Here is a 20,608-nt window from a genome sequence, read left to right on the forward strand (position 1 = left end):
TTCTCTCAGAGATCTTGAGCCTTTTCTTTTCTTTTGAGACACTGGATCTCGCTCTGTTGTCCAGGCTGGAGTGCAGTGGTTCACTGCAGCCTGGATGTTCCGGACTCAACAGATCCTCCCACCTAAGCCTCCCAAATAGCCGGGACTACAGCGCATGAGCCACCACACCCGACTAATTTTTTTAGAGATCTCTATGCTTAACCATCACCTATGAGGGCAGGGAGGGACAGGGATGCCTGAAATCCCTGAGCCTAATTCAGTCTAGAATATACCAAGCAGAGGACATGAGAATGTGGAATTCCTAGTCTTCAAGAGAAGTTCCCTGAAGCTCTCAGCCATTCCAGTCAATGCTTCTTTTGTAATATCTCAGAGCAAAAGACTATAGGTGGGTGGGCCTGGGGACAGGACTGGGTTTGGTTCTGCTGATTCTAAACAAGTCCAGTGTAACTAAAAGGCCAGCACAGGCTGTGGGGGTGGAAAAGACAGGGCTGGGAGCTCCAGGGCACCATAGTCTCTCACTTGAGAGATGGATTTGAAGGGCAGGGTAACCAAGGGGACTTTGGGAATCATCAACCCCAACCCCCATGCTTTATGGATGGGAAACTAAGGCCTAGAGGTGGAGTCCTTGAAGCCTGAGTCTCCTAATTAAGGAATCTTTGTCTAGATGCCCTTTTTGTTTGTTTGTTTTTTTAAGACAGAGTTTCATTTTGTCACCCAGGCTGGAGTGCAGTGGCACAATCTCGGCTCATTGCAACCTCTGCCTCCTGGATTCAAGCAATTCTCCTGCCTCAGCCTCCTAAGTAACTGGAACTACAGGTGCCTGCCACCGCGCCCAGCTAGTTTTTGCATTTTTAGTAGAGATGGGGTTTCACCATGTTGGCCAGGCTGGTCTCGAACTCCTGACCTTAAGTGATCCACCCACCTTGGCCTTCCAAAGTGCTGGGATTACAGGCGTGTGCCACCATGCCCCACCTGTCTAGCTGCTCTTATATTGACTATGTGCTTTCCAAATAACTTCCCAATTTGATTAGGGCCCTGATTCCAGGTATCAGAGGCAGGTCAGCTGCTGTGACAACAGCCAGGTCACTACAGGGACAATGCCAGCTTGTAGACACAGCTGGGGATACTCAGAGGCTCACCTTTAACTATTCCAAGAGCAAATGGAGTGCAAAACCAGAGCGGGGAGAAAGGAGGCCCCAGTACTCATAAAGCACTGACGTGGATAGCTAGAATGGAGACAGCCAGGCCCAGCCAGCCACTCTTCTGGGAAGATAGCATCAAGTATGATTTTACAAGGACAGAGAAGCCAAACAGGCTCTGCCCTGCCACTGCCACCTATCTGTGACATTCCGCAGGAGACAGGAGTCTCAGATGCAACTGGCCATGTGCCTCGACGGGGTTAACTCCTTTTTACCTTAATCGTCCTATCTGATGCTCACAAGAACCTTATGAGATAACGGTTATGATCCCCATTTGACACAAAAGAAAACTAAGGCCCAGACAGGCGAAGTGATTTGCTCAAGGTTTGGAGCCAGTAAATGGCAGAGTGATATTTGACCACCACCGCCCTAACCCCAAGTCCAGTGTCCTTTTCTCTGTTCCATGGCTTTCTTCCAGGTTCAGACAGGAAGGCACCTTGGAGAGAAGCAGCATTTGGTATTTGTACCTTTGCCAAGTCAGGAACCATCAGGAAAGCTCAGAGCCTCCTTGCTTTCTCTTTTGGCTGAAATAGGCAGGGCTCTGCTGCTGCTGCTTCTGCCTGTGTGAGACTCTTATGGGGGTCTCTGAGATAAGTGGGTTAGAGCTCTTAACTGTGTGCTGGCAGGGAGGTTGTCAGGATCCCTAGAGTCCCAGAGAGAGGCTAAAAACTCTGGAAAAATATTTGTGGGAAGGGCCCCTGCACAAGTTCTGTGGTGGAATGATATAAAGGGTGGCCGGGTGTGGGAGTCAGGGTGCTCCAGTCCTGCTACACACTCTGCCACTCTCTTTGCTACAAAACCTAGCTCTTCAGCCCTCTGGACTTCCACTTTCTCATCTGTAAAATGGGGAGAATACCTGCTACCTTTCAGGCCTTGGGTAAGAACAGCAAGTTGGGCTGGGTGCAATGGCTCACGCCTGTAATCCCAGCACTTTGGGAGGCTGAAGCAGGCAGATCACTTGAGCCCAGGAGTTCAAGACCAGCCTGGGCAACATAGTGAGACCCCATCTCTACAAAAAATTTATTTTAAAAATTAGCCAGGCGTGGTGTCATGTGCCTGTAGTCCCATCTCTGTAATCCCATCTGCTTGGGAAGCTGAGGTGAAAGGATTCCTTGAGCCCGGGAGATTGAGACTGTAGTGAGCTGAGATTGCACTACTGCATTACTGCCTGGGTGACAGAGTGAGACCCTGTCTCAAAAAACAGAAACAAAACAAAACAACCAGTGAGTTTGAGAATAGATGTGAAAGTGTTGGTAAGTGATAAAGTACACGCAAATGTTAGTCGCTACTCACTGTTTCGGTATCTTACTAGTATTTTACCCACCACTTGCCACAAAGAGCAAAAAACAAAACAACAATCTCAACAGACCCCGCTTCCATCTCTTAGAAAATATAGCCACCCCTTCCTTCACAGACCTATTTCTCCTTTTCCAGCTCCCTGATTGTACATCTTGAGGAGTCAGCAGTAAGGGAAGAAGAAATGAAAGAGACAATGGGGAGGGGATGAAGAGTACCATTTTCAGATGAATAATGCTATTTTCAATGATTTCCTTCCCTGGGAGACAAAAATCAGGAGACTGAGTCTGAGTCTCCGCCTTGGATGGCTCAAAACACAACAAAAATGACGAATGGTTCAAGTGCTAGGAATTTCCTTATCAAGAAGGAAACAATTTGAGATCAGAAAAATATTGGCCAAGGGATGAGGTGAGCTGGACTCCAGTCCCAGCCTTGTACTGGACAAGGCAAGGATGCCCAGAAGTGCCTCAGCTCACCTTGAAGAAAATCAAGAAGGAAACTAATGAGCCCTTCTACTTTAGTGAGAAAACCACGAGCCCCTCAGATCAATGCTTATCTTCACCTTTCCGCCCTATTTCCCTCGCTTATTTGTGGCTTTCTAGAGGGTTTCTCTTCAGCAAATCCAGACAACAGAATGTTCCAGTGTCAGAACTGGATGAACCTAAGGATGTATATAGTGTAGTCTGAGCAGTTTACAGATCAGGTGCAGGGCCCAGAGGGGTTAGGTTCGTGGTCCTGGGTCACACAGACTCTAGGCTCCCAGTCAATGCTGGGTCATTCCTCTCTGTCCTTCACTGTCCTTCATTCAGGCTGGTTTCTAACCCTGGCCTGCTTCCAAGGTGAATCAGCAAATGGTACAGAAAGCAAGGAATCATCCTTTTTTTTTTCTTTTTTGAGATGGAGTCTTGCTCTGTCACCCAGGCTGGAGTGCAGTGGCGTGATCTCGGCTCACCGCAACATCCGCCTTCCGGGTTCAAGTGATTCTCCTGCCTCCGCCTCCTGAGTAGCTAGAATTACAGGCGTGTGCCACCACACCCAGCTAATTTTTGCATTTTTAGTAGAGACAGGGTTTCACCATGTTGGTCAGGCTGGTCTCGAACTCCTGACCTCAGGTGATCTGCCTGCCTCGGCCTCCCAAAGTGCTGGGATTACAGGTGTGAGCCACTGCGTCCAGCCAGGAATCATCTATTGGTCATTCCTTACAGCTCCTGGGAGGGAAAGTGACTTGTCCAAGGTCACAGGATTACCAATAACTGAGTATAATTGAGCATTATTATCAACCCTGGATTTTCCTCAATTATTCATTACCTTTAAGCAAATCTTCTAACTAGGCATTAACATATATCTTTTATATTTCTCCCCCGTCTTTTTTAAACCATAGAACCCTGACAAAGGGCTTTTTCCTTTAAAAAATTCAGATTAGTTTTTGTTTAATTTTTAAAAGTGGGTGATGGGTGCACCAAAATCTCAGAAATCACCTCTAAAGAACGTATCCATGTAACCAAACACCACCTGTTCCCCCAAAACTATTGAAAAAATAAAAAAATAAAGTCCCAGATGATTTTTTAAAGTATTATATGCTTACTGTGAAAAATAAAATAAAAAGGTATAAAGTGAAAAATAAAAATTCCCCTCCATATTAAAATCCCTAGCAATAACCATTATTGTGAGTTCTTATGACTCCTTCCACAAATTTAAAGAATTTAAAGATGAAGTTAACTATACCTACTGATTTATGTCCTTGGCCGTGGTTACTTAAAAAGATTTGTTGGGTTTTTTTTGAGACAGAGTCTCACTCTATCGCCCAGGCAAGTGCAGTGGCATGATCTTGGCTCACTGCAACCTCTGCCTCCTGGATTCGAGTGATCCTCCTGCCTCAGCTGGAGTAGCTGGGACTACAGGCACACGCCATCATGCCCAGCTAATTTTTGTATTTTTGGTAGAGACAGGGTTTCGCTATGTTGGCCAAGATAGTCTTGAATGCCTGGCCTGAAGTGATCTGCCCACCTCGGCCTCCCGAAGTGCTGGGATTACAGGCGTGAGCCACTGCACCCGGCCAAAGATTTGTTGATTATATGAACGAATGGTGCTGGGCTGAGGTTAAAAGCTGGGGGTTTGCATCATACAGAAGGACAAAGATGAGTTAAATATCCCAGGAGACAAGAGTTCCCACTGGGGCTTATTAGTCAGGAATCTGGCATAAATCCTTCCTGTCTGAGCTGGCATTACAGTGTGGAGGTGAAGATCATGGGTTAGGGAGGCAGGCAGACATGGGCTCGTGACTCTGGCCCTACCACTTTCTAGGTGTGGGATCTTGGAATGTTCATCCCTTAATGTGCCTCAGTATCCTCACTAGTCAGATGAAGATTCATGCTACTCTGAGGATGAAGCAAAATGATACACATAAAGAACACATCAGAACACATCAGGCCGGGCGTGGTGGCTCACGCCTGTAATCCCAGCACTTTGGGAGGCTGAGGCAGGTGGATCACCTGAGATCAGGAGTTTGGCGCCAGTCTGGTCAACATGGCAAAACCCTGTCTCTACTAAAAATACAAAAATTAGCCAGGTGTGGTGGTGGGCACCTGTAATCCCAGCTACTCGGGAGGCTGAGACAGAAGAATTGGTTGAACCCGGGAGGTGGAGGTTGCAGTGAGCCAAGATCACGCCATCACACTCCAGCCTGGGAAACAAGAGTGAAACTCTGTCTCAAAAAAAAAAAAAAAGAACACATCAGAGTGGTTGGCATTAAGCATGCATGGAAGAAATGGTAGCTACCATTATTACCATCACTGTTGTTATTTTTCTGCTGGCCCACCTGAAGAAAGGAGAAAGCCTGCATCTACATTAGCTAGTGCTATAGAAATAGCTCAGCCCGGCAGGGCATGGTGGCTCATGCCTGTAATCCCAGCTCTTTGGGAGGCCGAGGTAGGTGGATCACAAGGTCAGGAGATCGAGACCATCCTGGCTAACATGGTGAAATCCTGTCTCTACTAAAATGAAAAAAAAAAAAAGGGCCAGGCACAGTGGCTCATGCCTGTAATCCCAGCACTTTGAGAGGCCAAGGCGGGCAGATCACAAGGTCAGGAGATCGAGACCATCCTGGCTAACATGGTGGAACCCTGTCTCTATTAAAAATACAAAAAATTGGCCTGGCCTGGTGGCGGGCACCTGTAGTCTCAGCTACTCAGGAGTCTGAGGCAGGAGAATGGCCTGAACCCAGGAAGCGGAGCTTGCAGTGAGCTGAGATCGCGCCACTGCACTCCAGCCTGGGTGACAGAGCAAGACTCTGTCTCAAAAAAAAAAAAAAAAAAAATTAGCAGGATGTGGTGGCACACACCTGTAGTCCCAGCTACTTGGGAGGCTGAGGCAGGGGAATCGCTTGAACCCGGGAGGCAGAGCTTGCAGTGAGCTGAGATCATGCCACTGCACTCCAGCCTGGTGACAGAGCGAGACTACATCTCAAAAAAAAAAAAAAAGAAAAAAGAAATAGCTCAGCCCAGGGCCTGGGACTCTTCTGTTGAGTATATCTGGGAGGAAAGTGAGACAACTAGAAAGTAACTTTTTAGTATGAGGTGGAGTTAATGTCTAGGAATTTCTCAGGATATTAAAAATTCTAGATATACCAAACTCCAAGTGTGGGTGTCCTATAAGGTCTGAGCATGAGGGTGTGCCTTGTACAACCTCCAGAGCTGCAGAGCTGGATCTGTGGGAAGAGAGACCATTTTGTTTCATTTTCTTTTTTTGTGAGTTGGGGTCTCGCTCTGTTGTCCAGGCTGGAGTGCAGTGGCAAGATCAAGGCTCACTGAAACCTCGAACTCCTAGGCTCAAGCCATCATTCCATGTCAGCCTCCTGAGTAGCTAGGACTACAGGGTGCACTACCATGCCTAGCTTTTTTTTTTTTCTTTACTTTTTTGTAGAGATGGGGTCTGGCTGTTGTCCAGTCTGGTCTCAAACTCCTGGCCTCAAGCGATCCTCCCACCTCACCCTCCCAACATACTGGGATTTCAGGCATAAGCCACTGCACCTGGGGAAGCATTTCCTTCTTCATTCAAACATGCCACCTGGTTCAGCAGCTCCAGAAGAGGTGCCCCAGACTGGCCAGGCGCAGTGGTCTGGCAGGGAAAAGTGCCCCTCTCTATCTGAATTCCAGGCCTTTCTTCCTAGTCTTCAGAGCACAATGAGAATATTATCAAAGCCACTTCATCAATCTTGTGCTCTGTGGAGGCTGGAAATGACTCAGGGCAGTATGATAATACCCTCCTCCAGCCAACACATAGCATGAGAAACCTAACACTGGACCAAAAGGCCTGCTGAGCCTCTATGTCACTTGAAGCCCAGAATCTCATACAGAAATCCATTAGTGTCATATACTTCCACTATTCAAATCTTTATGTTACAAAATGCCCCCAGGATGCAACGATGCTGTTAACTGACCACACCCACCAGGGATGAGAAGCAACACAAGACACTGCTCTCACCAACACCAAGAGGTCACGGACTGTGACCTGGATCCAAACCCAGCCTGGAGTATGGGTCACTCGTTATCTCAAGGCTTCTTTCAAGGGTCTGATCATACAGGACTCAGCTGATCACGCAGCCCCACAAATCTCAGAGTGTCTGGCATGGGGCTGGTGTCCTTGGGGACATGCGGATGGAACCAGATCAGCTTTGTGGAAGTCTCTGGAGACTAGAGATATCCCTATCTGAAGACTAACATTAAGATCAGGACAGTGGAATGATGCACAGTATTTAACTCCCTCTACTATAGCACTTCCTCTCCCAATCGAGGTTTCTTCTCCCCAAAAACCGTCGTCCAAAGCTTTACCTGCTCTCCCTCCCCGCCTGTTTCTCTTTCCCCTCTTCATTGTCTGCCTCTATTTCTCCCTTGCTTTTCTCCTATTTTCTCTCTCTTTCTCTCTTTTCTTCTTCTCATTGTCTTTGACTCTTCTCTAACTGGTTATGACAGGGAGCTGAAAAACATCCTCTATTACATTATTGCTTGAATTCATACTATATTAAAATTTAAATATTCTGGTCTTAATTTTCAGAAAGCCAAATATTTTCTATTTTGCTGTTTAAAAAATACAATTTTAAACAATTAAGGGCCTTTAAGAGAAAGGGATTCTGAAGATCATCTGGTTCAATGGCTTTTCTGATACATCAAGCCCTTAGTGCACCACTGACATTCTGTCTCTCCTTGAACACTTCCAGGGATGGGAGCCCATGACTTTACTGGGGCATGATTGATGTGTAAAAAGCTGTACATATTTAGGTCAGGCACGGTGCTCATGCCTGTAATCCCAGCACTTTGGGAGGCCAAGGCAGGTGCATCACCTGAGGTCAGGAGCTCAAGACCAGCCCGGACAACATGGTGAAACCCCATCTCTACTGAAAATACAAAACTTAGCCAGGTGTGGTGGCACGCACCTGTAATCCCAGCTACTCGAGAGGCTGAAGCAGAAGAATTGCTTGAACCCGGGAAGCGGAGGTTGCAGTGAGCTAAGATCATCCCACTGTACTCCAGCCTGGGCAACACAGTGAGACTCTGTCTCAAAAAAAAAAAAAAAAAAAAAAAAAAAAGGCAGTACATATTTAATGTATACAACTCAATGAATTTAGGGACAGGTATACAACCGTGAAATCATCACCACCATCAAGGCCACCTATTTCTTCTTGAAACAGCTCAATTTTAACTGTTGAAGAGATCTTTAAATTAAGCTTAACCTGCTTCCGTAATTCCTACTCCCTGGTTACCAGGAACAACCCAGGACACAAAAACAGTGCAATCAGCAGAAGAATAGGGAGGCCCATGTTGGTTTCAAAGGAAGGGGTAGAACAGCTGGTGCAGGGTTTTCCTATTGGAGTAACCGGCTTGGGCAGGCAAGATAGAAGAGATGCATTGCAGTCAGACTCTGAAGGGCCTTGAATGCCAAGCTAAAATGTGATGTGTTTAATATATCAGGAAGGTGGCCAAGTGAAAACATCTATTAGGTGGTTTGACATAGCAATAATAATTATTTACTTAACACTTATGTGCCAGAAACTGTGCAAAGTGCTTTATGTTCATTCTCTTGTTTAATTCTCTTTTTTTTCTTTTTTGGGACGGAGTCTCACTCTATCGCCAGGCTGGAGTGCAGTGGTGTGATCTCGGCCCACTGCAACCTCTGCCTCCCGGGTTCAAGCGATTCTCCTGTGTCAGCCTCCTGAGCAGCTGGGACTACAGGCGCACACCAAGCCCACCTAATTTTTGTATTTTTAGTAGAGACGGGGTTTCACCATGTTGTCCAGGCTGGTCGCAATCTCCTGACCTCGTGATCCACCCGCCTCGGCCTCCCAAAGTGCTGGGATTACAGGCATGAGCCACCACGCCTGGCCTTTTCTTTTTTTTCCTAGAGGCAAGGTCTTGCTGTGTTGCCCAGACTGGTCTTGAATTCCTGGGCTCAAGTGATCCTCCTGCCTCAGTCTCCCAAAGTGCTGGGATTACAGGCATGAGCCACTGCGCCCGGCCCTTGTTTAATTCTTTCAATAGCACTGTAACAAAGATACTATTACTATCCCATTTTATAGCTAAGGAAACTGGTACTCAGAGGTCTCAGAACTGGTAAGTCACTAAATCCAGACCTGGCTGACTCTGATGCCCATGCCCTGAATACAGCACTTCATATAATAAGGCCAGCAGAGAGATCAGAGAGGAGACCTCGACCTGGGAGTCATTTACACAGAGGGAGAGAGTGTCAAAAATAGAGGGGCGGGGCTGGGCACGGTGGCTCATGCCTATAATCCCAGCACTTTGGGAGGCTGAGGCAGGTGGATCACCTGAGGTCGGGAGGTCGAGACCAGCCTGACCAACATGGAGAAACCCCATCTGTACTAAAAATATAAAATTAGCCGGGCATGGTGGTGCATGCCTGTAATCCCAGCTACTCGGGAGGCTGAGGCAGGAGAATTGCTTGAACCTGGCAGGCAGAGGTTGCAGTGAGCCAAGATCACACCATTCCACTCCAGCCTGGGCAACAAAAGTGAAACTCCATCTCAAAAAAAAAAAAAAAAAAAAAAAAAAAAAAAAAAAAGATGAGACCCAATCTCCATTTCCAGTCTTGGGCTTGCTTCTAAACTCCACTAGCCCAACTCCAGCTGCCCACTGGACTCTGTCACCTCAAATGTGACGCATCTACAACAGCTCCTATCGGTTTTCTTTTCTTTCCTTTTTGAGACAGAGTTCCTCTCTGTCACACAGGCTGGAGTGCAATGGTGCAATCAAGGCTCATTGCAGCCTCAACCTCCTGGGCTCAAGCAATCCTCCCACCTCAGCCTCCTGAGTTGCTGGGACTACAGGTGCACACCACCATGCCTGGCTAATTTTTTGTATTTTTTGTCAAGACAGGGTTTCTCCATGTTGCCCAGGCTGGTCTGGAACTCCTGGGCTCAAGGAATCCACCCACCTTGGCTTCCCAAATTGCTAGGATTACAGGTGTAAGCCACCATGCCCAGCCTACTCCTATAATTTTTCAGCACCTCCTCAGGAACCAGGAGTATCCCAACCTGATATTCCTAATTTTTTTAAGCCTAAAAGAGCATCAGATTTTGTGTTGAATCCAGCTGGGTTTACGTGGTTTTACTATACCAACCATGTGGCGTTGGGCGAGTTATTTCACCTCAATGGAGCTCCATTTTCTCATCTATAAAATGAGAACAATAACAGCACTTTCTTGGAGGGTGCTCGTGTGGAATAAACAAGATAATCTGTATATAGTATAGTACTTGGCACAAAGCAAGTCCTCAGTAAATGTCATTATTATTGCTGTTACTGTTGTCGCTCAGGCTTGATACATTCTTTCTTGCATTTATGATTAATCACCCTGCTGAGGGGTGGGAGAAAGCAGGACCCACAAAAGGGACAATACGATTTCAACACAGTTCGTGTTCCTCCTCATGACCACATCCCTCCGGCTTCGGGGGCTTCTTCTGCAGGTTCTCTTTTCTACATTCACCACAGAGATAGTGGGCTCCAGCCAAGACCCCCAGCTCTTCTCCCTCCAGACCTACTTATTGGGGATCACACCCGATGCTGTTGTTTCTGTCTTCAATTCGTGCCTGCATTCTGTATCATCTGTATACAAACACTCTTTTTTTCCTTTAAGTAGCTAAAATCAAAGTTTTAGGAATCATCTAGTCCAACTCCTTGAAAAAGTTAACTTTAAGCCGGACGCAGTGGCTCACGCCTGTAATCCCAGCACTTTGGAAGGCTGAGGCAGGCGAATCACGAGGTCAGGAGATCGAGACAAGCCTGGCTAACCTCATGAAACCCCGTCTCTACTAAAAATACAAAAAATTAGCTAGGCATGGTGGTGGGCACCTGTAATCCCAGCTACTAGGGAGGATGAGGCAGGAGAATCCCTTGAACCCGGGAGGCAGGGTTGCAATGAGCTGAGATCGGGCCATTGCACTCCAGCCTGAGCAACAAGAACAAAACTCCATCTCAAAAAAAAAGTTAATTTCAAAATTAAAGCAGTCATTTAAAAATTGTCTTGCATGATTACATTTGAGTAAAGTAGGCCTTCTCCCAACCAATCTACATGTGTTCACCTGTCCTCACTGCAGTATGTACACTGCGCACAAACATTTGGGTTTTCACTGCGCAGTACCAAATATTTGAGGTTTTCACTGTGCATTGTGGGTCTGTGATGTTACCTATTCCTCCTACCTCACAGGCCTATATGTTATCAAGCCCGCACCAGCATTCCCTGCCCACACCCTCCCTCCCCCAGACACTACATAAGTATAAATTGCTAATGATTACTGATAAACAGGACACTGATCACAATCACAAAGTCTCACACATTTGCACACCCGAACATCCCCTGAGGCCCACAGTAAACATGAAAGGAGGGATGAAAGGAGATTCCAAGGAGACAGGCATGGTGTTTGTGCACAGTGAGGGGAGAACAAAGAGAACAGGGAGCCTGGGAGGTGGCAGGCAGGGACTGCTGGCGAGACAGACTATGAGATGAGTCAGAGAGAGTGAATGAGGGCACTGGGTCGCATCAGCTACCGCTTAGCTGCCCCCAGAGGGTGGCATGAACTGGAAGAAGGGAATGGGAGCTGGTCGGGGAAGAAGCGGAGTTGATGCCATAACTCAGAAAGGGGGGACAGGAGTGAGCTGCAGATAGGGAGCCTGCCTTCTGAAATCTCCTAGACCTCCGCTGCCTGGCTCTACTCCCAGCAGCTGCAGGGTTATGGCAAGGCAGCTGGGATGGGAGGGTAAAGAAGTCAAGCTAACAACAAAGATGTCTGTCCTGGAGATCACTGGACCCCAGCTTGGTGGACAGAAGCCACCCCATGGCTGCTAATGCCCTCCATGTATTTGGTGCTTTCAACTTATTTTAAATGCCCTCGTGCTAACGATCTCATTTAATCCTAGGCACAACCCTGGGAAATAGGCAGGACTGGGATTGGTATCTCTAACGTGCTCCTCCCCTCTTTACCCTGTAGATTCCTCAAGAGCCCTCAAATTGTTTCCACCAGCCTAGAAACATCCGACACTGAACCAGGTGGTGCCTTGGGGCTATGGGGAACTTGGGTCCTCTGTCTAGGTTCCATTCTAGGTTGCTGGCTGCTGACTGTCCTAGGCTGAGTGTGATGAGAAGTCACAGGATATGGAATCATTCCTGTTGTGGAATTTCCCAGGCACTCCTCCCCCTTTGCTTCCATCTGAACACCTGGTACATAATGACTGTTTCACCCACTCCCCAGGGAGCAAGGTCAGGCTTCTCCTCCTCACTAGGTGAATGGAAGCCTGAGGGCTGGAGAGGGAAAGACCATTGCCCTGAGTCACACAGTGAGCAAACATGGAGGAATCTGAGATGCCTTGGAAAGAGCACAGGACTGGGGGCATCAGAAGACCTGGGTTCCAGTCCTGGCTCTGCTGCCTATCACCCAGGGTCACGAGCTGGTAAGACACTCACTCCACCTCCCCAGCCTTAGTTTTCATAACTGTTGAATGGAAATAATAGTACCCACCCCTTGGGGTTGTTGGGAGGATTGAATGAGATTAAGATGTCAAAGTGTTATATAAAAATGAATTACTCTGATTATCAAGTAGCACAGGTAACATTAGGACTCAAGCAGTGGAAAGAGGCTGGGCTCTTCCATATATAAAGAGGCTAGGCTCTCCTCAACTCACCTGTGTGGCCCTGGGCATGTCCAGGCCTCAGTTTTCTAAACCTCCTGCCAACTCTAAGACTGTAATATTTTGTGGGCTATGCCTCTGGTGCGAGAATTCTGGTGTTGGCCGCCCTGATCTCTTGGCCGTTCTATCATCTGTGCCCCACACTGCCTTAGATCCGAGGATCTCACTGAGTGAAACAGGTCAGTTCCCAACAATGGAAATCTTCACCTCATCCCTCAGGCAGCCAAAGTATGTTATTGCATTTTCCTCCCTTCTTAGGGAGGTGGGGAGTCTTCTTAGCAAAATCGATGGCAGATTGACCAGGTAAGCAAACACTGGATTCCCTCCCTCCTAGGGAGGGCTTCAATCTAACGGCCCTGCCTCTAATATCTTGCTTCTCTCAGGATGTCCCTAACGGTTCCAGGCCCCTGATCCTTTCCTTGAGGAAACAGCTCAGCATAACTCTTGCTGGGCTCAAAGAAGTGAATTAAATATTAAATATGTAAGGCCAGAGCCCCTGCTGCAGCAGCACATTCCCAAAACAGACAATGGCATACAGCTCATCTGTCACTCTCCCAGTGGCTGTAGGCTGGGCCCCCCTGCTCCCCAGCCCACATTCCTGAGAAGGAATAAGAAATGGCAATGTTTTGCTCTTCCCAGCAAGCTCATGGCTTCCTGTGTCCTTCCTTCAACCCCTAGTGTTGAAGGCTCCAGGGGCCTGGAAATGCCTGGAACATTGAGTTGTGGCATCCTCAGCAATGCAATTTAATAGGTCTATGACTTGACAGGGAGGGGCCTCTGTAGTTAGCCCCATTAGGGCCTGGAAGGTCCCGGGGGGAGGAAACAGCTCAGGAAGGATGCTGACGTCCTGACATCTCTCAGGGTTATGGGGAATTGGATATTAACTGTGATGAGGCCTCGGGGTGGGGGTCGGTTGGTTTGCTGCTCAGATTAATATAGGCCATAGAATTGTCAGATAGGTAGAGCCTCAGAGATCACTCAGGCCAACTCTCTATTTTACAGAAAGGTAAACTGAGGCCTGAGAAAAGAGAGAAGCAACTTACACAAGGCCACTCAATGAGCTGTAGAATAGCTAGGCCAGTCTCTTGGTCTCTGGTATAGAGTTTGGTGCTTTTTCCACCCTACCTCCCGCATAACCCCCAAATCTCTTTCCTAATGATAGCAAGCAATGGCTCCTGCACTGTAAGGCCCAGGGGACCATTTTCCCAGGAAGCAGAATCTGTTCATGGTCCCACTTTGCCCAGCTAAGAACTGAAACAGCATGAGGTCCATGGGTTCCAGCTCAGCTCTGCCACTTCATAGGATGGAACCTTGGTCATGTCACTTCTCCGAGCTTTAATTCCTCACCTCTGAAATGGGGATTTCAGAACTGTGACCCTGGATGGCCAAAGGATCAAATGAGATCGTGTATGGATCATATATGTGGGGCATTTTGCAAACTGAAGCACTAACCAAATGATATTATTAAAACGACGTGAGGTTTGAAGATGCTGCAGAGGGAGGAAGCCTCAGGGGAGGAGGCTGTGAAGGAACGAGAACCCACATTCACAAGAGGCTGCCTGGCCATCCCACAGACCTGACTGATCCTGAGGCCACCAGCAGGAAATGACCACAGCAGGTCAGACCACCCCAAGTTCACTGGCTTGAGAGACCACCTGTCCGCTTTGCTTCATGTGTGTGTGCCTGTGCATGTGCCTGGCAGTCCGGTATCACAGCAATTTGCCTGGCTGCTCTGAGGGCACATTTGGCAGGAGAGCAGTGTGCGGTGCTGAGGGAGAACCTCCACTTCAGGCCAGGTCACAGACTCTCAAAGAAGAGCCTCCCTGCCGGGATCCCCTGCGGGGACCTCTCGAGTGCCCAGCTCCTCTGGGGCCCTTACCTTGTACTTGGCCGCAAGCAGCTCTGTGGCCTGCTGTTCCCGCCGCAGGTCCTCCAGCATCTTCTCCTTCTCCTCCAGCAGCTTCTGCTTCTCCTCGCTCACCAGGCTGCGGTCATCCTGGATGGCTGCCTTCTCCTCCTCCAGCCGCTCCTTCTGTTCCTGCAGGTAATTCTCCATGTTCTTCTCCAAGGCTGACTCCAGGATGGGCTGGGGCGGGCGGTGGTTGTTGTTGTTGTCATCCTCCTCTTCTGCCACCCAGGCCTCAATCACTGGGCCCTCAGGGTACCCAGGCGGGGCGGACACGGCCTTCTTCCTGCGGCTGCTCTTCCTCCGGGGCCGCTTCCCCAGCATCCCCCTCTTCTCCAGCTGGGCCTTCAGGCGGGCAATCTCCTCTTGGAATTCCCGCAGCAGTGTGTCCTTGGGGTCCTCGTTCACCCGGGGCTTGTTCTTGATGTTCTTGGCTCGGTTGGCAAAGCGCAGGGTGGAGAGGCTCTCATCGTAGCTGTGAGAAGCTGGCCCCAATGTGGCTACCATGATGGTCTTGGCATTCCCCCCCAGGGAGTCCTGGAGCAGCCGGGTCAGCTTGGAGTCCCGGTAGGGAATGTGGGTGCTCCTGTTGCCCGCCAGGGCAGCAATCACGTTGCCCAGGGCAGATAATGAGAGATTGATTTTGGAGGCTTCCTTAGGCCTCTCTCCACCAGCACCGCCACCACTGCCTCCACCGCCACCACTGCCACCCGAGGATGGTGTGGCTGCCCCTCCCGCTGTGTTGGGGCCTGCCTTGTTCTGCCTCTCACTGCCAGCCAGGTCCACTAGGTTGAGCTTGCCCACTCGGATATGGTCCTGGCCATCAGAGCCACGCTCGCTGCACTCCACGGTGATGATGAAGATGGCATGGGAGCGGGAGCTGACCTCGTTCATGTGGGTGCTGCCCACAGCCCGGGTCTGGTTCCCCAGGTTCATCACATGCTCAATCTCCTTGACATTCTTGGTGACGAAGGAGGAGAGGTCCTTGATGTAGACGCCCGTCTCGGGGTTCTCTTTCAGCTCTAGCCTCTTGCCCGGCTCCTTGGAGAGCAGGTCTCGAATCTCTTCCTGGTAGATCTCCAAATAGGAGGCCCGGACTAGGTACTGTTGGTTCTGGGAGCGGGAGATGTGGGTGAAGATGTGCTCAAAGGCATTCGGGATGACCCCGCGCAGCTCGGGCTCCACCCAGGTCCCCTGCATGGTATAGGTCTTGCCAGTGCCCGTCTGGCCATAGGCAAACACCGTGCCATTGAAACCCTGGAGCACGGAGTCTATCAGGGGCCTCACGGTTTCGTCATACAGGTCGGCCTGCTTGGAGCTGGCATCATACACGGCGTCAAAGGTGAAGGTCTTGGGCAGCTCCCCTGGGGCAGCGCGGGGGTTCCGCAGGGTCACCTGGCCCAGTTTCACGTCCATGGTCAGGATCTGCTCGTGACCAGCAGCCTCCTCCTTCCTGCTGAGGGGGCGGCACCGAGCCACCACCTTGAGGGCCTCGCTGGCCTTGGTCTTACTGGCCATCTTGCTGCTCTGACCTTCCTGCCCCCAAGCCCCTCCGCAGCCTGGGCGGTCCTGCTGTCCTGCTCGCTAGGTCGCGATCAGCGGGGCCGGCCCAGCCCCCAGGTGCCGCTCTTCAATCCGCATGCAGCCTCCTAGGGTGGGGACGCTGGGAGGTGGCCCCAACGCTGCTGCAGTCCGGGCCTCCACCGCTCTCCGGTACTCTCTGCACCGGCTGGGAGGTGAATTAGGCAGAATCCCCCAGCCGCCGCGGGAGCAGCGCCTGCCGAGCAGCCGTGCCCGGAGCCCGCCCCATGCTGGAGCAGAGGGAGCGCCGCCGTAAACAGCTTCGGCAACAATGAGATAAAGGAAGAGGAAAATGGGATGGGGGTGGGCGGCGAGCTGTCTTCTCCTCCTTCCTCTAGGGATCCATAGCGTGGGCTGCCGGTCGTGGGCGGCCGGGGGTCCCGGGCCTCCCGAGGGCAGAGGCTCACCTGGAGTCCTCCCCCCAAGCTGGGGGATCATTCATTGCAGCCAGCGCGGCTGCTGCTGCCTCTGCCTCCGCCTTCCCCGCCGCCGCCACTGGAGAATGAGAGAGAAAAACAGAAGGGGATGGGGCGGAGCAGCGGCGGCGAGAGTGATGTTGCCGCCGCGCTGCGGCCCCAGCTAAGCCTCCCGGCTGGGGTGGGGCAGGGGGCGGGGCCGCGGGGCGGTAGGCGCGAGCCCGGCGCGGCCCGGGTGCGGGGGACAGGGGCGCATCGCCGTCTCTGCACCCCCGCCGACCGCTCCGGGATGACAGGCTCCGGTGCCGACCCAGGTCCTGCGCCCACCAGTCGGGTGCAGCGCAGCCACCGCCCGCCGTCACCCCACCGAGCCCGAGCATGCCGGGAATTGTAGTCCCGCCTTTGTTAACCGGGTTCTGGCAGGTTGCTAATGCCTTTCCCGGTCCCCCAGTCCGGGAGGCGCCTCCCTCATCGGCATGCCACCCCTTGAGTGACTGCTGAGCTTGCACCACCCATGCCTGGTCCCTCCGAGCCACCATCCTCGGACACCCCCCTGTTCCTGCCTTTCTGCCTGCAAATGGGTGCGCGTCACCCCTCCCCGTCAGAGTGTCGCCAGGCCTCCGGGAACCGAACTCCTAAATGTTCCTTGACTCTGTCCTTTCCTCCCCCTGTCCCAGTCTACTTCTGACCTTCCTCTTCTCTCTGCTGGAGCCACCTTCCAGCTGATTCTCTCGCACTTCATGTCCGCACATGCACCCGGGGGCCCCCTCGCTCCTCCTCCACCGCTTTCCTTGTGTGAAAGCCTCTCCATCTTCGGACTTCGCAGCCTCACCTCCACTACTCCTCTATAGAAAAATCTGTGTTCCAGACAGCCATTTCTTCAGTTATCCAGCGCCTGCTGAGCCCCAGGCCCCATTCTAGGATCTAGGTCCTTCCTGTCCTCAAGGAGTGCACATTCCCGGAACCGTGTTTTGTTTCTTTAACTGGCTTTGCTGTGCAGCATCTTTGTGCTTTTTCCCAGAGGCCTTGAGACCCTTCCGCACTTAGTGCCCTGCCACTTGGGCAGTTCAAGCACCTCCTCCTCCACGAAGCCTTCCCTTAGCAATTTTTTTTTCCTATAGTGAAAGAGGCACAGAATTTACCTAAGACAAAACCTGGATTGAGGTTCCAGTTCTGATGGCCATCCAACGGAGTGGCTTTGAGCAGTCACTCCCCTTGCTCCAGCCTTAGTTTCCTCATTTATTTTTTTAAAAATTCGAGGCAGGAAAGAAATAATTAACAACTAATTCATGGAGTGGTTGGGAGGCTCAAATGAAATAATGAATCATGAAGTACTGTACCATGAGAAGTCCTGCCCTGGCTTGGATTGCCTGACAGCTCCTGCTTCCTCGAGTATCCTGGATAGACCATGTCTGTGCTTGGTGTTCCTCTATGGGAGTCTGAATCTTTTTTTTTTTTTCTTGTAGGATACAAATCAAGAGTAATTCCACAAGGCCAAGGACCAAGCCAGAGTCCTATCCATGGTCCACTCTGCAGAGGGCAGTTGAGTCTGTGGACTGAGCCCAAGCTGTCCTTACTCTCCATATGAGATCCAGATTGAGAGGTGCTGTTATCTGAAACCTGGAGACCCTTCTTCACAGAGGCACCAGAAGAGGCTTTCCACAAAACATTTCTAAGCATGTTATCCTCTAGAGGACCCAATTGTTTAGTTTTCCAACTCAACAAAATTTACCTCCTTAACTCTTCCCCATCCCAGGACTTTAGTGTGAGCCGGACTAGAGGCTTGAGACTTAGCTGAGAGCTTGCCCGCTTCTGAAGTTCCCTGGCCTCCCTCCACCCTCTCCTTGATTAAGCTCCACTGCTTATGGTTAACTTGGCTTTTGGACCAGTTATGGGGTGGGGTTTTGGCTCTGTAGACTAACCCCTCTTGGCTCTCACAACATGATTTCTGGATGGAGCCTTTAGTTCTTCAACTATTTTCTGGTTGCATTCGGTTTTGGGTTTTGAATACCCTTTCTCTGCTTAGGCTAATGTATCTGACACTACAGTGCTGGATAAAAGGGATTCTCACCCTGTTCTCCCCACTTGATGTCACCACCTGGCAGGGGACTTACCCAGATCCTCTTGTGTGAGAGGGAGATTGGAATCGCACTGCTTACAAGATGTGTGATCCTAGGCCAGGCGCGGTGGCTCACACCTATAATCCCAGCACTTTGGGAGGCCGAGGCGGGTGGATTATGAGGTCAAGAGATCGAGACTATCTTGGCCAACATCATGAAACTTCATCTCTACTAAAAATACAAAAATTAGCTGGGCATGGTGGTGCACGCCTGTATTCCCAGCTACTCGAGAGGCTGAGACAGGAGAATAATTTGAACCCAGGAAGCAGAGATTGCAGTGAGGCGAGATGGCGCCTGGCGACAAAGCAAGACTCCGTCTCAAAAAAAAAAAAAAAAAAAAAAAAAGATGTGTGATCCTGGAGAAATTATTTAACTTCTCTGAACAGCTATTTTTTCAGTGGAATAAATGAGGATAAGAATGCTTACACTGGCCAGGTGTGGTGGCTCAAGCTGTAATCCCAGCTATTCAGGAGGCTGAGGTAGGAGGATCACTTAAGCCCATAAGTTCAGGGCTGCAGTGAGCGATGATTGTACCACTGCACTCTAGCCTAGGTAACAGAGTGAGAATCTGTCTCTGAAAAAAAAAAAGAATGCTTACCTTACACACCAGGATTAAGTGAGATAAGGTATGCAAAAACTCCTACGACACAGGAGGCACTCCAGAAATAGCAGTTTTCTTTTCTTTTGCATTCAAGGCTGTTCATTTCAGTGTCTCCATTTTCACCACTATCTTCATTTTTCCTTCCTCTTACACACTCAAGTCTCCAGCCACTCTGATTAGCTTAAGTCCCCCAAACACACCCCACTTTTTCGTGTCTCCTTGTCTTTGCTCATGCTGCTCCTCTGCCCGAAATGTCCTAACTTTGTTTTTATTTCAATTAATTTATTTGAGAAGGGGTCTCATTCTGTCACTCAGGCTGGAGTGCAGTGGTATGATTATGGCTCACTGCAGCCTCAAACTCCCGAGCTCAAGTGATCCTCCTGCCTCAGCCTCCCGAATAGCTGGGACTACAAGTGCATGCCACCACACCTGGATAATTAAAAACAATATTTTTTTAGGCCGGGCACAGTGGCTCACACCTGTAATCCCAGCACTTTGGGAGGCCAAGACAGGCAGATCACAAGGTCAGGAGTTCAAGACCAGCCTGACCAATATAATGAAACCCTGTCTCTAGTAAAAATACAAAAAATTAGCTGGGCATGGTGGCAGGCACCTGTAATCCCAGCTACTTGGGAGGCTGACGCAGGAGAATCCCTTGAACCCGGGAGGTGGAAGTTGCAGTGAGCCGAGATCGCACCAGCCTGGGTGACAGTGCAAGACTCTGTCTCAAAAAAAACAAAAACAAAAACAAACAAAAAACAATATTTTTAAAAATTAGCCAGGTCTCACTATGTTGCTGAGGTTGGTCTCAAATCCCTGGACTCACATGACTCTCACACCTTGGTCTTCCAAAGTGCTGGGATTGTAGACACGAACCACTGCACTCAGTCTTCCTAACTTTGTCTGTTTCTGTCTACATAGCCTCAGCTTCTATTCATTCCACTGCTTCATCTCACATGGCTGGCCCAGTGTGGCGGTTCACACTATAATCCCAGGACTTCGGGAGGCCGAGGTGGAAAGAGCATTTGAGGCCAGGCATTAGAGATCAGCCCCATCTCAATTAAAAAAACAAACTTATACGGCTTCTCCTCCCACTACGCAATAGAGACCTCTCTTACCAAGGACATCAGTGAGTTCCAGTGCCACCCTCTAGTGTCATTATAGCTTATGGTTTCCATTATTGTCTATATAGTTCCTGGATTTGTATCTCCAGTCCAGACCTCTCTTCTGAGTTCTAAACCTCTACATCCGACTCTGTAATGGACAGAGCCACTTTGATGGCCCTCCAGGTACCTG

At 49.9% G+C, this 20,608-nt stretch overlaps 1 protein-coding gene across 1 annotated transcript in view; it reads right to left on the reverse strand.

Annotated features, from left to right (window-relative positions):
• The window catches only part of KIF3C (kinesin family member 3C), a 52,527-nt gene extending 35,835 nt beyond the window's left edge, over positions 1-16,692 (reverse strand). Inside the window, exon 1 of the mRNA XM_030799913.1 lies at positions 14,568-16,692. Within this exon, the coding sequence (XP_030655773.1) occupies positions 14,568-16,112 (1,545 nt within the window). The 5' untranslated portion in view covers positions 16,113-16,692. The remainder of the gene's footprint in view (positions 1-14,567) is intronic.
• Positions 16,693-20,608: the final 3,916 nt, after the last annotated feature.

This window comes from Nomascus leucogenys, chromosome 19 (assembly GCF_006542625.1).
Source record: "Nomascus leucogenys isolate Asia chromosome 19, Asia_NLE_v1, whole genome shotgun sequence".
Classification (NCBI taxonomy): domain Eukaryota; kingdom Metazoa; phylum Chordata; class Mammalia; order Primates; family Hylobatidae; genus Nomascus; species Nomascus leucogenys.